Source organism: Anolis carolinensis, chromosome 2 (genome assembly GCF_035594765.1).
Source record: "Anolis carolinensis isolate JA03-04 chromosome 2, rAnoCar3.1.pri, whole genome shotgun sequence".
Classification (NCBI taxonomy): Eukaryota; Metazoa; Chordata; class Lepidosauria; order Squamata; family Dactyloidae; genus Anolis; species Anolis carolinensis.
In genome coordinates this window covers 181,215,645-181,231,368 of record NC_085842.1, presented here as the reverse complement: position 1 = coordinate 181,231,368, position 15,724 = coordinate 181,215,645, and the positions used below count along the sequence as shown (strand labels likewise).

The 15,724-nt window shown below is 43.5% G+C and overlaps 1 protein-coding gene across 2 annotated transcripts in view; it reads left to right on the top strand.

Moving 5' to 3' along the window:
• The first annotated feature begins 1,422 nt into the window (after nucleotides 1-1,422).
• Nucleotides 1,423-15,724, top strand: part of LOC100564769 (5'-nucleotidase domain-containing protein 2) — a 38,987-nt gene continuing 24,685 nt past the window's right edge. Inside the window, exon 1 of one of the 2 annotated variants that reach the window (XM_008103917.3) lies at nucleotides 1,423-1,780. In XM_008103917.3, the coding sequence (XP_008102124.1) occupies nucleotides 1,537-1,780 (244 nt within the window). In that variant the 5' untranslated portion in view covers nucleotides 1,423-1,536. Of the gene's footprint in view, nucleotides 1,781-4,584; nucleotides 4,703-15,724 lie in introns of those variants that run through there. The other variant, XM_062971239.1, reaches the window with a different exon arrangement.

Here is a 15,724-nt window from a genome sequence, read left to right as displayed (position 1 = left end):
CCCACAGTATCTTTGCGTGCTCATTTCCCAATACTTTTGCAGGTTTGTGATCCCACCAGTTCTTTACTGCTGGGAGGTGGTACTTGAGGCATAAGTTCCAATGAATCATTTGGGCCACATAGTTGTGCCTCTGTTTGTAGTCTGTCTGTGCGATTTTCTTACAGCAGCTGAGGATATGATCCATGGTTTCGTCGGTTTCCTTGCACAGTCTGCATTTTGGGTCATCAGCTGATTTTTCAATCTTGGCCTTAATTGCATTTGTCCTGATGGCTTGCTCCTGGGCTGCAAGGACCAGGCCTTCTGTCTCCTTCTTCAGGGTCGCATTCGTGAGCCATAGCCAGGTCTTCTCCTTATCAGCTTTTCCTTCAATTTTGTCAAGGAACTTTCCATGCAATGTTTTGTTGTGCCAGCTGTCAGCTCTAGTTTGTAGTGCGGTTTTCTTGTACTGTTTTTTTGTCTGCTGTGCTTTGAGGAGTTTCTGATTTTTGACTTCAATCAAAGCAGGTTCTTCACTTTGCTTTACATATTCTGCCAGGGCATGTTCTTCTTCTTTGACTGCTTGTTTGACTTGTAAGAGTCCTCTGCCCCCTGATCTTCTAGGCAGATATAGCCGGTCAACATCACTGCGAGGGTGCAGTGAATGATGAATGGTCATGAGTTTTCTTGTTTTTCTGTCCAAATTGTCCAGTTCCTCCTGTGTCCAGTTTATGATGCCAGCAGTATATGTTATATCGTATAACCCTAACCCATTAGCATTATGGAGAATCAAACCAAAACGAAGTCTATACTGGCTCGGTCGTCGCCCAGGATAAAAAGGACGCTGCTGATTCTGGACATCCATCGACAAGTGAGCTACGGAATCAAAATACAAATGAACAGTCACAGAAGCGGCAAAAATATACAATGCCAGAAAACCCCACAATTATTATTATTATTATTAACATTGAGACTTGGTGGCCATCTGTCAGGGGTGCTTTGCTTGTGCTTTTGGTGCACAAAGGCAGAAGGGGGTGGGACTAAATGCCCTAAGGGGTCTCTTCCAACCCTCTTTATTATTTTTATTATGATTATGATTATTATTAACATTGAGGCTGTATTTGTTCCCGTTTGGTTTTTTTTTTTTTACTTCAAAATAAGAGATGTGCAATGTGCATAGGAATTTGTTTATAGTTTTTTTTTCAACTATAGTCCGGTCCTCCAACGGTCTGAGGGACCGTGAACTGGTCCCCAGTTTAAAAAGTTTGGGGACCCCCGCTCTATTCTAACAGTGGAGATGCGCCTTCGGCCCGAAGCTCGCCCCGCCCCAGGATAGGAAGGCGTCGCTGTCTCATCTCCCAGAATGGGAGGGGGGAGAAACAGGGGGCGTGGTAGAAGCCAGTCAATCACGTCTCCCCCTCCCTGGGGGGCGGAGTCAGGGCGCCCTTCTGGCCCCGCCCCCGGGGAGTGCTGCCTGCTTTGGTTGCCTTGTTGTTGTCCTCCGCCTCTTTCGGCGCGTGCAGCCCCTTCTCTTTCTCTCTCGGTCTCTCCCCCGGAGCCATGGCCGCCTCGCCGCTTCTCCTCCTCCCTCCTCGACGGCTCTGGGCCCCCTGCGCCCGCTTCTGCTCCGGAGCGGCCTCCGAGGCCCCCTCGGCCTCCCCGCCGCCGCCCCGCCCGCCCTACGGCAGCGGCCGCAAAGACCCCGCTTCCCGCGCCTACTCCAGCAGCGCCCCGGCCCCCTCAGGCGCGGATAACAAGAGCTTCCTCTGGGCGCGCTATGGGGAGATGAAGCGCCTCGTGCAGGGTAAGAGTCGTTCCCCAAGGTCTAGTTTGCATCCTCCTTCCATTTGGGGCGGGGGGGGGGGGGGGGGACACGCGTGTCATCCTGCACATCGGAACCCGCGCTTGGAGGAAGATTCTGGGTGGAGATATAAGATACAGTAGAGTCTCACTTATCCAATATTCGCTTATCCAACGTTCTGGATTATCCAACGCATTTTTGTAGTCAGTGTTTTCAATATATCGTGATATTTGGTGCTAAATTCGTAAATACAGTAATGACAACATAACATTACTGCGGATTGAACTACAGTAGAGTCTCACTTATCCAAGCCTCGCTTATCCAAGCCATTTTTGTAGTCAGTGTTTTCAATATATTGTGATATTTGGTGCTAAATTCGTAAATACAGTAATTACAACATAACATTACTGCGGATTGAACTACAGTAGAGTCTCACTTATCCAAGCCTCGCTTATCCAAGCCATTTTTGTAGTCAGTGTTTTCAATATATTGTGATATTTGGTGCTAAATTCGTAAATACAGTAATTACAACATAACATTACTGCGGATTGAACTACAGTAGAGTCTCACTTATCCAAACCTCGCTTATCCAAGCCATTTTTGTAGTCAATGTTTTCACTATATCGTGATATTTTGGTGCTAAATTCATAAATACAGTAATTACAACATATTGTTACTGCGTATTGAACTACTTTTTCTGTCCAATTTGTTGTCTAACATGATGTTTTGGTGCTTAATTTGTAAAATCATAACCTAATTTGATGTTTAATAGGCTTTTCCTTAATCTCTCCTTATTATCCAGCCCGTTTAGCTTGGATAAATGAGACACTACTGTACTTTTTCTGTCAAATTTGTTGTACAACATGATGTTTTGGTGCTTAATTTGTAAAACCATAACCTAATTTGGTGTATAATAGGCATCTTCTTAATCTCTCCCAATTATCCAGCATATTCTCTTATCCAGGAGCCCCGGTGGCGAAGTGCGTTAAAGCGCTGAGCTGCTGAACTTGCAGACCAAGAGGTCCCAGGTTCAAACCCCGGGAGCGGCTTGAGCGCCCGCTGTAAGCTCCAGCTCCTGCCAACCTAGCAGTTCAAAAACATGCCAATGTGAGTAGATCAATAGGTACTGCTCCGGGGGGAAGGTAACGGCACTCCATGCCGTTGGAGGTGACCTAGGTGGTGTCTACGGACAACGCCGGCTCAGAAATGGAGATGAGCACCAACCCCCAGAGTCAGACATGACTGGACTTAACGTCAGGGGAAACCTTTTCCTTTACCTTCGCTTATCCAATGTTCTGCTGGCCCGTTTATGTTGGATAAGTGAGACTCTAATGTACTTTAGATTCTTAGTATCTCATCCACATTGTTGCTGTTGTTATTCTATGCTAGTGTATCGTTGCTATTCTATGTCTTGTAACATTATTGCAGGTATGGGCAAACTTGGGCCCTTCAGGTATTTTAGACTTAGACAACTCCCACAATTCCTAACAGCCTACCGGCTGTTTGCCCATACCTGCAATAATGTTACAATTTTATATTCGTATATTTTACATTATTATTATATTTCCTATCATAATTCAAAATATAACACCCCAAAATCATAGCAAGGAATGATATTCATAAAGATAAGATCCTATGATATAATAATACAGTAGAGTCTCACTTATCCAAGCTAAACAGGCCGGCAGAAGCCTGGATAAGCGAATATCTTGGATAATAAAGAGGGATTAAGGAAATGCCTATTAAACATCAAATTAGGTTATGATTTTACAAATTAAGCACCAAAATATCATGTTATACAACTAATTTTACAGAAAAAGTAGTTCAATACGCAGTAATGTTATGTTATAATTACTGTATTTACGAATTTAGCACCAAAATATCACGATATTTTGAAAACATTGACTACAAAAATGCAGAATCCAGAACCTTGGATAAGTGAGGCTTGGATAAGTGAGACTCTACTGTATATATTTCTATTATATTTTATGTTATGACTAGCTTGGAGACCCGGCCGGTTATTAGAAGTAGGCATTGTTTGTTTTGGGATGTTAGGTCATATCACTGAAGTTTGGTCCAGATCTGTTGTTGGCTGGGTTCAGTGATGTCTCCATAAGGGTGAACTACAACTCCCAGAATTCTAGAGCAATCATCCCCAAACTCTGCCAGTATTCGCAGTCGGCCATGTTGGGTCTGTGTGCCAAGTTTAGTCCAGATCGGCAAGGTTCAGGGTTCTCTGAATAAGGGTGAACTACAGCTCCCAGATCTGAGGTCAATCACCCCCAAACCAGGCCCATATGCACAGTGGACCATTATGGGTCTGTGTGCCACGTTTGGTCCAGATCTGACGACAGCTGGGTTCAGTGCTTTCTGGATGAAGGTGAACTATAACTTCCAAAATCAAGGTCAGTTCCCACTAACCCCTGCAGTATGTTCAGCTGGTCATAGGGCTTCTCTGTGCCAAGTTTAGTCCCAGTCCATTGTTGGTGGGGGTCACAGTATCAGTCAAGGTACTGCAAGTCACATTATCCGTGGCAAGTGTGGTCCAGATCCATCGTTGGTTGGGTTAACAGTGCTGTCTGGATGTAGGTGAAGTACAACTCTTGTAAATCATCGTGAATTCTCCCCGAACCTCTTGTTCAGTTGCTGCTCAGTTCCTCTGTTTGCTGTGTGCCATAGGAAGGGGTAGGAAAGGGTTAAGGGAGAGGCAGTGGGTGAGGTCATGCAAATGAAGGAACGCTGGGATGTCCATTATGGAAGAAAAACAAAACATCTAGACCAACCCCCTGCCATGTAGGAAAAGCACAAAGTACCCCTGACAGATGGCCATCCAGCCTCCAAGGAAGGAGTTTCGACCACTCTCAGAGGCAAAGAGTTCCACTGCTAAACAGCTGTCACGGTCAGAAAGTTCTTCCAAATGTTCAGGTGGAATCTCCTTTACTGTTGTTATTATTATTTCTTTATTTACAGTATTTATATTCCGCCCTTCTCACCCCGAAGGGGACTCAGGGCGGATCACATCTATATATATAAAAGGGTAATGAAATTTCAGCCTAGGACAAAACAACACATCCCAGAAACACTAAACTTGGCAGCACAACCCCTCATCCATGCCTCTACACAACCCCTCATTCATGCCTCTGCAATCTGGTTAAAAACCTGGATCACCATTGAGTACATAGAACAAATCTGATTAAGATATCTCATCAATTGCCTTAGCAGTGTTTAAGATCTAGTCAGGTGGTGCTGTGGTTTTTAACTGTGAATTTTTGAGTCCCTTTTGGGGAGACAAAGCGAGGTATAAATAAATATAATAAGAATAAGAATACATTTTGTAAATGGTAAAGAGACTTTATGGACACCCTGTATTTCCTTTGGTATAGTATTTAGCTCATTTCCCTGGTGTCTGGGATGGATCTTAATGTGGGTTTGCTCCTTACTCTTTTTTTCCTTGTCCTTTGGGGGCGGATGTTGATGGCAGCTAGAAAAGTCTTTGTTCCCTTCTCTGGTAATTCAAGGGGTGGGTATGTGTGCTTTCCCCTCCCCTTGTTTTTCTGGGACTTGCCGGATGAGGGGTGGGGGAGGGGGAATGAAGAGAGTGAGATCTCTCTGCCATGGGTGTCTGTGAGTTTTTTTCCGTCTGCCATGCTTTGTGCCTCTGTTTTATAGGGCAGGGCTTTGGAGGAGCCCCAGGGTGGGAGGCAAACAGCAGGCCATGAAGCAAGACTCTTCAGGCATCTTCTGGGCCCAGCTCCTCAGGCAGTTTTCCAGGTTCTATGAGTGCCGATTGACAATAACATTTACCTCATGCATTGATGATGATGACTCCAGTCCTTGGAAAGTTTACAAGGATGTTTTCAAGGTGCTACTAGCCATGTTTGCCTTTTGCAATGGAGGAAGAAAATGTGGCACCCTTAAGACTATTAAATCTATTGGCATCATTTTTCATAACACTATGTAACAAAAATTGAAAAAAACATTTTCCTGGTTTCTAAGTGTTTTAAGTGTTTAAGTCGCCCATGAAGTCACGAAGAGTCGAAAACGACTGAATGTGTAAAGAAGAAGAATTGTATGGTACTTACTTTGAAAGTAGTTGTTCTACTCCAGAAACTTCACTTTTTTGTGGCTGCCACAAACTGTGTTGAATTGGTTAAGGGTTGAAAAACTATAGCAAAATGTGCTGCTGGATGTCCTACAAAAACAAAGTTTTTGCAGTTTAATAAACCTTTTCCATGTTTTTATGATAGAACCAATTAGGAAAGGACATTTATAACCCAGGAGCAAAAATGGTGTTACATAGTGTAATAGATTTGTTAGTCTTCAGGGTTGTTCCTCACTCTTGGTTGTTATTACTTAAGGCACTTTTTCCACTCCCAACCCCTTTCTGCCTCAAAATTTTGTATGCAACTCTGAGTATATAGGTATATATCACAGGTATCCAAATCAAACATTTACTGATAACAAATTTGCAAGGCTTGCTAAATAGGCTGATCTTCCTGTAAACACTGCACAACAGATTCGTGTAAATGGCTAAAGCAGCCACTAAGAAAACATTTACTGTTGCCAGATTTTTGGACCTCAATATTGAGCTAAGTGGACCCCCACATTTTATGAAGCAGTGACTTAAGGTGTGTGTATGTATGGATAGACAAATAAAAGCTTATTAGTGAATATTACGGGATAAATCTTACCGGGTTTTGGTAGGCATGGAATACTCAGAGGCCCTTTTCTCTGAAATATAGCCCACAGTGTCTAGTATTCATTGCTAGTCTCCCATTCAAGTACTATCCAGGGCTGACCCTGCTTAACTTCCAAGAACAGACAGAATCTGGTGTTTTTAGGGCATTTTGACATTACAGGATACTTGTTTTTCTCATTGCAGCAGAACACAGTTGCTAACATTTCTGAAATCCCTATCTCCAGTCCAGGTCTGACTCTTGTAGTTTGTTAATCTGACAGAATCATACAGTTGGAAGAGGCTACAAAGGCCATCCAGTCTGAACTCCTCTCATGCAGAAAAATACAATCAAATGACTCTTCATTTGTTCTCATCTGCGCCCTAAAAATAGAGTGCCTATAACCTTAGATTAGAAGCACCAGGTGATTTTGGAAGTTAAACAGGTTCATCTGTGGTTAATAGATGGAAGGGAGACTGCCAAGAAATGCCAGAGGGAGGAACTGGTAGACTCACCACTGAACATTTGTTGTCTAAGAAAACCCAATAAAATGAATGGGGTTGCCATAAAGGTACAGGCAGCTTGAAAACACGTACACTCGAGAACTACACATTGCAACAGAGTGGCATTAATATTTTGCTTTGCAATTAAAAAGTGTCATCATAGTGTACCATAATAACAGAGCTGTCCCTGTAATAAATAGATCATTTTAAAAATCAGGATGTTAACTATCCCCTCACCTTCATCCCTCAAGCATCCAGTGCAAGATTGTCCCTTAAAAGTGGTGCAGTGGGTTAAAACACTGAGTTGCTGAACTTGCTGACCAAAAGGTTGGCGGTTTGAATCCGAGGAGCAGGGTGAGCTCCCGCTGTTAGCCCCAGCTTCTGCCAGTCTAGCAGTTTGAAAACATGCAAATGTGAGTAGATCAATAGGTACTGCTCTGGCAGGAAGGTAATGGCACTCCATGCAGTCATGCCGGCCACATGACTTTGGAGGCATCTACGGACAACGCCGGCTCCTTGGCTTAGAAATGAAGATGAGCACAAACCCCAAGTCGGACACGGCTAGATGTAATGTCAGGGGAAACCTTTACCTATGCATAATGGGTTAATTGATCAATAGCATAATGCTTGTTTGCAATTGCAAGTCCCAGTAGGAGATGACCCCAGGTGCGTATAAGTGGCAGCTGAAGGCCCCAGTCTTGCTGGCCAATGTAACTATGACAGTGTAGGTGGCATTGGTAGCCAGAAGTGCCATTATGCACAGGAGAGGAGGATGTAAGACAGCTTTCTCTGAAGAAGGACAGGACCTCTGCTGTTGTTGTCCTCTTACCTACACAAGGCAAATACATATCTACATACTGTTCCAGGGAGAGAGATGGCTTTACCCATCTGCTGGCCATGCTCGAATGGGTTGATACTATGCTTTAACCTTCAGCCACTTGGATGGAAATTCTAGTCTCCAAGAATCATGTTTTGCTGCAGATTTTGCTCAAAGCTAGTACTAAAATGTAGCACTCTGTGCTATTCTCACCCAAAGACATTGTTTCCCTCCTCCCCAGAATACCAGTAATTCAGTTTTTTTGCTTCTTCTTTTTTTTATTTTGGATGAGTCAATATACCCACAGAGACAAATTATGTTTCCAAGTTACTTTTCGGTAAATCATGATGCTGAGAGGTCAAAGTAACATATTCTGGCTGCTAGTAAGTTCTTTGGAGAGATTGGAATTCTCTGTGAGTTAAAACCAATAATATGTTAAAGTCTAACCACAGTGTTAAGTCTCAGTACTTTGGAATTCTTCTAGGGTCATAAAAAAGTATACAACACATTAATTGTTGTTGTTTTTTTTAAATGCCGCTGAAAGCTCTTTCACGCTATGCAGTTTCAGGACTACGGTTCTCTTTATAGCTGCTGTGGATGTTGCAGTTTAAGTGGAATCGTTGAGCTATAATTATTTAATGTTAACAGGCCATTAGACAAGTCTACCTTCCACAAGCATGTACATCTGGTTTATCACATATCTTGGACTTAGGATGCTAATGCCTGTTATTGTTGGTAGTGCATTTCTGAGGAGGATGAGGCAAAGCATATATAGCATCATCTCTCAGATTGGAAAAGAGACGAAGCAGTTTATCACAGCTTGCCGACCCTTTTTTTAAATGATGACTGCTTTTTTAGAGGATTCTAACTAATATTCTTTGTCAAAGTATCAGAAGTTATCATTTCAGATGAAATTGGTTAGCTTTTGTTTGAAAGGATGGAATCTACAATCTAAACAGAAGAACAAGTCATTGAACTCCTCCTTGTGATTCCAGGCTTTTCTGTCTTCCAAACGCTATGAAATATGCCACGTCTCCGCTTCTTCTTTTCCTGTTTTGCTTTCTGCCAAGATATACAAAACTAGACATACAGAATTACAAACACACTCTCTTCCATCCTGTGTACTGCCAGTTTCTTCTCTTGGAGCGGTATATGTGGCATTATTAGTAGTTGCTGTTTCTCACTCACCCTTTCAGATCTTTTGACATAGCAGTTCCCTCACTAGCCTTTGAGAAATCTTACTCATCTCAGTCCTTGGTGGCTTTTACCAAGGAATGTGATTTAATATCAGCTAAACAAGCCGAAAATGTGGTGGTTGGATGTTAAGCCTCAAACTGAGGGCAACGTGTCTTCCGTGCTCTGGGTTTAACTGACTCATCATCTGGCATAAAACAGATGTGACATTAGCCGGCTTGCTTGCACTTGAAAAGTTTAATGGGTGCAAGCCTTCTGTTGCATTAATGCTACCTATTTGGAGCAGCCGAACTCCTGGCACTGCACATAGTAGGCACACAAAGAGTTCTGCCTATATGTTTTTCTTTTTTTTCTTTTTGTTTATTTTTTTTTTCTTCCCCTCTCTCTTCTTTTTTACTTCTTCTCTCTCCCTTACTTTCCTGTAAATTATGTTCTCACACTTTCGCTGTAAAGTCTTGAAAATCACAATAAAAATTTATTAAAAAAACAAAAACAAAGAGTTCTGTCTGGGCAAGACCTAAGAAAGTAAACTCGGAGATAGGATTGACGAAACACAGTCAGCCTCCATATTTGTGATTTAACTTTTGCAGATTTGATTGATACCAATTCCCTAGGAATCTCTAGGTCTTATAGCACATCTTTGTAGTCAATTTCTGGGAGGCATTAACTGCAGAGTTGCACTGGGGGGCATAGAAATTTCCATAGAAGTGTCCTCTTAAATGAAAACGTGGATTTTTATTCATGGTTTTCCACTTGAGGGAGGGGGGTCCTGCTCCCCTAACCCTAGTGAATGTGGAAGAGTGACTGTAGCTGCCTTTTCTGTGTCTCTCAGTGATGCAATGATGTTGTGAGCCGCCTAAGTCAGACATCAGGAGGAAAAGACAAGAGCCCTGTGTGTTGGACAGTCTCATTTTCGCCCCCAAGCTAACCAGTTACCCTGAAGAGTAGTGTAGGGCATTGTCGTTTTGCCAGTTTCAAAATATGATTGACCCACTAGTCATGCCAACGTTTGATACGTGAAACAGGCAGAGGTACTGCCTTGTTCCAGAACTAAGTGTAATTTCAGGCCTCACCAGGAGTTCTTTTGATACTATGGATTACACAGCCCAACAATAACAAAATTCTTGGAGTTATTTGGAATGCTGATTCAGAAAATTACATTGGATAGACCACATCCGCTCTAGTCTCTTAGATATAGTTATCATGGTTTTCTATGGATACTTCTATGGTTTTCTGAGGGTACTTCAAAAAATAGAGACAATAGGGGAAAATTTGTGCCGTTTTTGGAATTGGCAGGTCAGATATACCCAGAACCAGGGCTAACATTTGAGGTACCAAAATGTGTATTAACCAATGAATTATTGCTATAGTATATGCTTTAATGGTGTCCCTGGTGACACAGAGGGTAAAACTGCTGAGCTGATGAACTTGCTGACCGAAAGGTTAGGGGTTCAAATCTGGGGAATGGAGTGAGCTCCTGCTGTTAGCCACAGCTTCCACGAACCTAGCAGTTTGAAAACATGCAAATGTGAGTAGATTAATAGGTACCTCTCAGGTGAGAAGGTAATGGCGCTCCATGCAGTCATGCCAGCCACAAACAAAAAGTGGGCGCTAGAAATAACATCATACAAAAGCTGGCTGGCACAACCTGGAGATCACAGCCAGACACAGTGAAGACATCTGCCCTTGCGCTTTGCTACTCTGCTGCTTAATATACATGCCCAGTGTGGAATACATCTCACCACGTTAAAACAGTGGATGTGGCTCTTAATGAGACATGCCGCATTATCACAGGATGTCTACACCCCACACTATTGGAGAAATTATACTGTTTAGCTGGTATTGCACCACCTGACATCCACTGGGAAGTAGCAGCCAGGAATGAGAGGACCAAGGCATTGACATCTCCGGTCCATCCCCTGTTCGGGTATCAGCCAGCACAGCAACACCTTAAATCAAGAAATAGTTTTCTAAGATCTACAGAGCTACTTGCAGGAACACCTCATCAAGCGAGAGTCCAAAAGTGGCAGGCTAAAACCCGGAACCTCAATCAATGGCTGATACCGGATCAGAGAATCCCTCCTGGGCGGACAGTAGACTGGACGACTTATAAGATACTGAACAGACTGCGCTCTGGCACCACGAGATGCAGAGCCAACCTTAAGAAATGTGGCTACAAAGTGGAGTCCATGGCATGTGAATGTGGAGAAGAGCAAACCACAGACCACCTACTACAATTCAGTCTGAACCCTGCCACATGCACTATGGAAGACCATCTTACAGCAACACCAGAGGCACTTCAAGTGGCCAGCTTCTGGTCAAAAGACATTTAATGTAATGCCAAGTTTTTAAAACGTTGGTTGTGTTTTCAAATACAGTACAGTTTGTACCCTCAGTTTGCTTCTGACATGATAAATAAATAAATGCCGGCCACATGATCTTGGAGACATCTACGGACAACGCCGGCTCTTCGGCTTAGAAATGGTGATGAGCACCAACCCCCAAAGTCAGACACGACTAGACTTCATGACTATACTTTACCTATATGCTTTAATAGTGCAAAATGATGTAGCAGTTGGGATCCCCTATCCCCTCAGAGCTAATGATAGGATCTCACTTGAGACCCCAGGATTCCATAGGATGGATCCATGGCAATTAAACTGGCATCAAAGCACTATAATTGTGCTGTGTGAAAGGTCCCACATGATTTTGGGCTGTTTTTTTTTCTTTTTTTCATGTCAGGAGCAACCGGAGTTGCTTCTGGAGTGAGAGAATTGGCCGTCTGCAAGGACGTTGCCCAGGGGATGCCCGGATGTTTTTGATGTTTTACCATCCTTGTGGGAGGCTTTTCTCATGTCCCCGCATGGAGCTGGAGCTGATAGAGGGAGCTCATCCATGCTCTCCCCGGGTGGGATTCGAACCTGGCAGCCTTCAGGTCAGCAACCCAACCTTCAAGTCACAAGGCTTTTATCCCCTAGGCCATCGGAGGCTCATCATACTTAGCCAGCAATGAGTCAGTTTTGAACAATGCTGGGATTTGCATGGAACGTTTATAGTTTCTGGCTAAAAGAGTAAGAAAAAATCATATTTTTTTGGTACCAGGATAGCATAGTGGTGTGAAGGGTTGGGCTAGGACCTTAGGAGACTAATGTTCAAATCCGTGCTCAGCCATGGAAACTACTTGGCAACCTTGAGCAAGTCAGACTTCCTCAGCCTCAGGAGAAGGCAATGTTAAACCACTACTGAATAATCTTTGTCAATAAAACCCTATGACTAGGATTGCCATACATCAGTGATGACTTGGGGGCATCTAAGCAAAACATCCCAGAGCAAACAGGAGGCAGCCTGTTAACCTACATTGGGAGGACTGACCAGGGAGGTCATTTTTTTTCTGAGTCCAGAATGAGATGTTGTAACAGTCTATAATATTTGTTTTTAATACCGTAGAAGGCCACATTCTCTCAGCTCTTTTGCTCAACTCTTCTGAGGGAATATGGGAGATGTAGTCCAACATTTGGAGGAATTTTATGCCCTAAATCTCTGAGAACATGGGGAACAAAATGAGTTCCCTCACCCTATCATCCTTCTGGCTGTAACCTTATATGCGGAAGGTTGAGATCTGCAACCAGAATTGAACCATTGAGAAACAGTTTTTTCTCTTAATATGTGTGTTTATGTTAAGTTTGCTTTGCACTTGTGAACAATTTCAGATTTATCCAGAGAGCCACCGGCATGCTCTTGCATATATACAAAACATCCCTAAGTTATAATAAGGAGGAGGTGGTACATTATGGTTGCTGGAAAGGGGAAAGACTGGAATACTAATGGAACCATAGGGAATGTATTACTCAGTGAAGACAGACTGGTTGACTGTCTCAAAGCACTACACACTGGGTTTTCTGGCCTCCACCATTTCAGATAAAGGATACTCAACCTTCGATAGACTAGTAGTGGTCAGACTTAGCAGCAATAGAGTTGCATCTGGCTCTTGACCTACTCTCATTTGACCCTTTGCTTAATTATGAAAGCCCTCTTGAAGGGACCACGCCTCAATAAAAAAGAGATCTACTGACCCTTTCCCAGCAATTACCATAAGTGGGAAGAAAGAAAGGAGGAGAAACAAGAATTTAGGCTGACAAATAGACAGATTTGGCTTTGATTCTCTACATGATAAGGTCAAGGTAACCCTGAGATTAAGTCTAGTCGTGTCCGACCCTCAGGGTCGGCGCTCATCTCCATTTTTAAGCCAAAGAACTGGCGTTGTCAGTAGACACCTCCAAGGCCATGTGGTCAGCATGACTGTATGGAGCGCTGTTACCTTCCTGCTGGAGGAGTACCTATTGATCTACTCAAATCTGCATGTTTTCAAACTGCTTGGGTGGCAGAAGCTGGGGCTAACAGCTCACCCTGCTCCCCAGATTCGAACTGCTGACCTTTTGGTCAGCAAGTTCAGCAGCTCAGCAGTTTAATTTGATACGCCACCGGGGTCTTCTCCATGAGAAGCATCATGGTAAGCATCTCCATGATAAGCATCATGGATAGTGTGGCACTAATACATTACGCCTGGAGGAATGTGGCCCTTCAGAAATAAAAGGCAGCTTCCCCCCTGTAATAGACCATTTGAATTGAAGAAAGTGGAATAAGAATACGCATAACAGCATCAACTGTATGTGTCTTTTAAAGAGTAGGTTGTGTAATGATACTTGGGAAGCTGGCATTGTGGAAGGCAGTTTGTCTTGGCTCAATTGGGGAAAGAAGGGATTAAAATGAAAATAATCAAGAGTAATCTTCTGCGAGGAGAAAAATGGCCATAATCTACATGTATTTCACCCTAAGCTGCTTGGAAAGGAGGGTAGGAGCCAAATCTTGCTGTGGGTTCAGCAATTGCTAGCACCAACATCTGGATATTGGATAGCACATATTGCCGTATTAACATTTGCACACCACTCATGCAAAGTGCTACGCACACTGAAGGCACTATATATCTATACACATAGTAAAAGTAAAAATAACAATGTGTCTGTGTGTATGTGTCACGGGTATCCATTTACACAGACAGGCTCCCGCCTCCATAAACAGCTACAACTCCCAGTGCTGAGGAGCCACCAATGGCCCTCCCTCCAAGGAACATTGCAGGCTATAGCGAGTGCCATGAACATGTCCAAGAGCTGCTCTGCCAATGTCCTCCACCAAGACCATGTAGCCAACCAGCCAATTGAAGGCTTTCATACGGGGACAATTTTATCCTAGATTTTCTGTTTTTCCTCCACCAAAGACACTTTCCAGTGTTCCTTTCTCTCCCCATTAGTGTGAAATTTGCATGACCTCCACCCACTGCCTCTCCCTTAACCCTTTCCTACCCTTTCCTATGGCATACCACAAACAGGAATAGATTAACAACTGAACAAGAGGTTTGGGGAGAATTTACCATGATTTACAAGAGTTGTACCTCACCTACATCCAGAGAACACTGTTAATCCAACCAATGATGGATCTGGACCAAACTTGCCACAGATAATGGGACTTGCAGTACCTTCACCGATACTGTGACCCCCCCTCCAACAATGGACCGGGACCAAACTTGGCACAGAGAAGTCCCATGACCAACTGAGCCTACTGCAGGAGTTAGTGGGAATAGACCTTGATTTTGGGCATTATAGTTTACCTACATCCAGAGAAACAGTAACCCCCACCGACAGTGGGCTGAGACCAAGCTTGGCACAGAGAAGCACCATGACTAACTAAACATAGTGCAGGAGTTAGTGGGAATAGCCCTTGATTTTGGGAGTTATTGTTCACCTACATCCAGAAAAACTGTGACCCCCACCAACAATGGACTGAAACCAAGCTTGGCACAGAGAAGCCCCATGACCAAGAGAACATACTGCAGGGGTTAGTGGGAAGGCACCATGATTTTGGGAATTGTAGTTCAACTTTCTCCAGAAAGCACTGAACCCAGCCGACGTCAGATCTGGATCAAACTTGGCATACAGGTCCAACATGGCCAACTGTGCATACAGGCCTGGTTTTGGGGTGATTGACCTTGGATCTAGGAGTTGTAGTTCACCCGTATCCAGAGAGCACTGAATCCAGCCAACGTTGGATCTGGACCAAACTTAAGTGCTATTACCTAACATTCAAAAACAAATAATGACTTCTTCTAATAACCAAAGCACTGCCGGGTCCCCAAGCTAGTAAATAAATAAAATAACAACAGCAGCAATTATAATAGTGCTTCCCACCCAGCCATTCACTGCCTTTGCCAAATGCAATTTTCCCTCTGTGTTTGGAAACAATTATACTCCAGTCTTTTGACTAGTACATAGTTTTGTCGTGGGAGAGGAGCTTTCTTCTTTCCAAGTCAGATTAAAACAAGAGACTGTGGAGGCGTTTGCTTTCCTGTGTGGCAGTTCGACTGTATTGTTTCAGAGAACAAGATGATCAAGTAGCTCTGTCTGTAGGCATACCTGTTCCCCCACTTTAGCATGCTGGATTGTGTGGACTGATTTCCAAGGGTTGGTTAATGCTGCGTATCTTGTGATACGCAGCATTCAAATGGATGTTGTAGCACCCTTGAGAGTAACTGAGAGAAAGAAACCGTAGCAGAAGCTTTCGTAGAACTAGTGTGCATCTTCATTATCAAAGTAATTCAGTTGGATACAACTGCCACCTAAAGTGCTACAACCCAGATACAGGTTTGGTACTTGTGAGGACGAAGTAAGGCTCTCTTAAGGCTCTTCCACATTGCAAATTATGG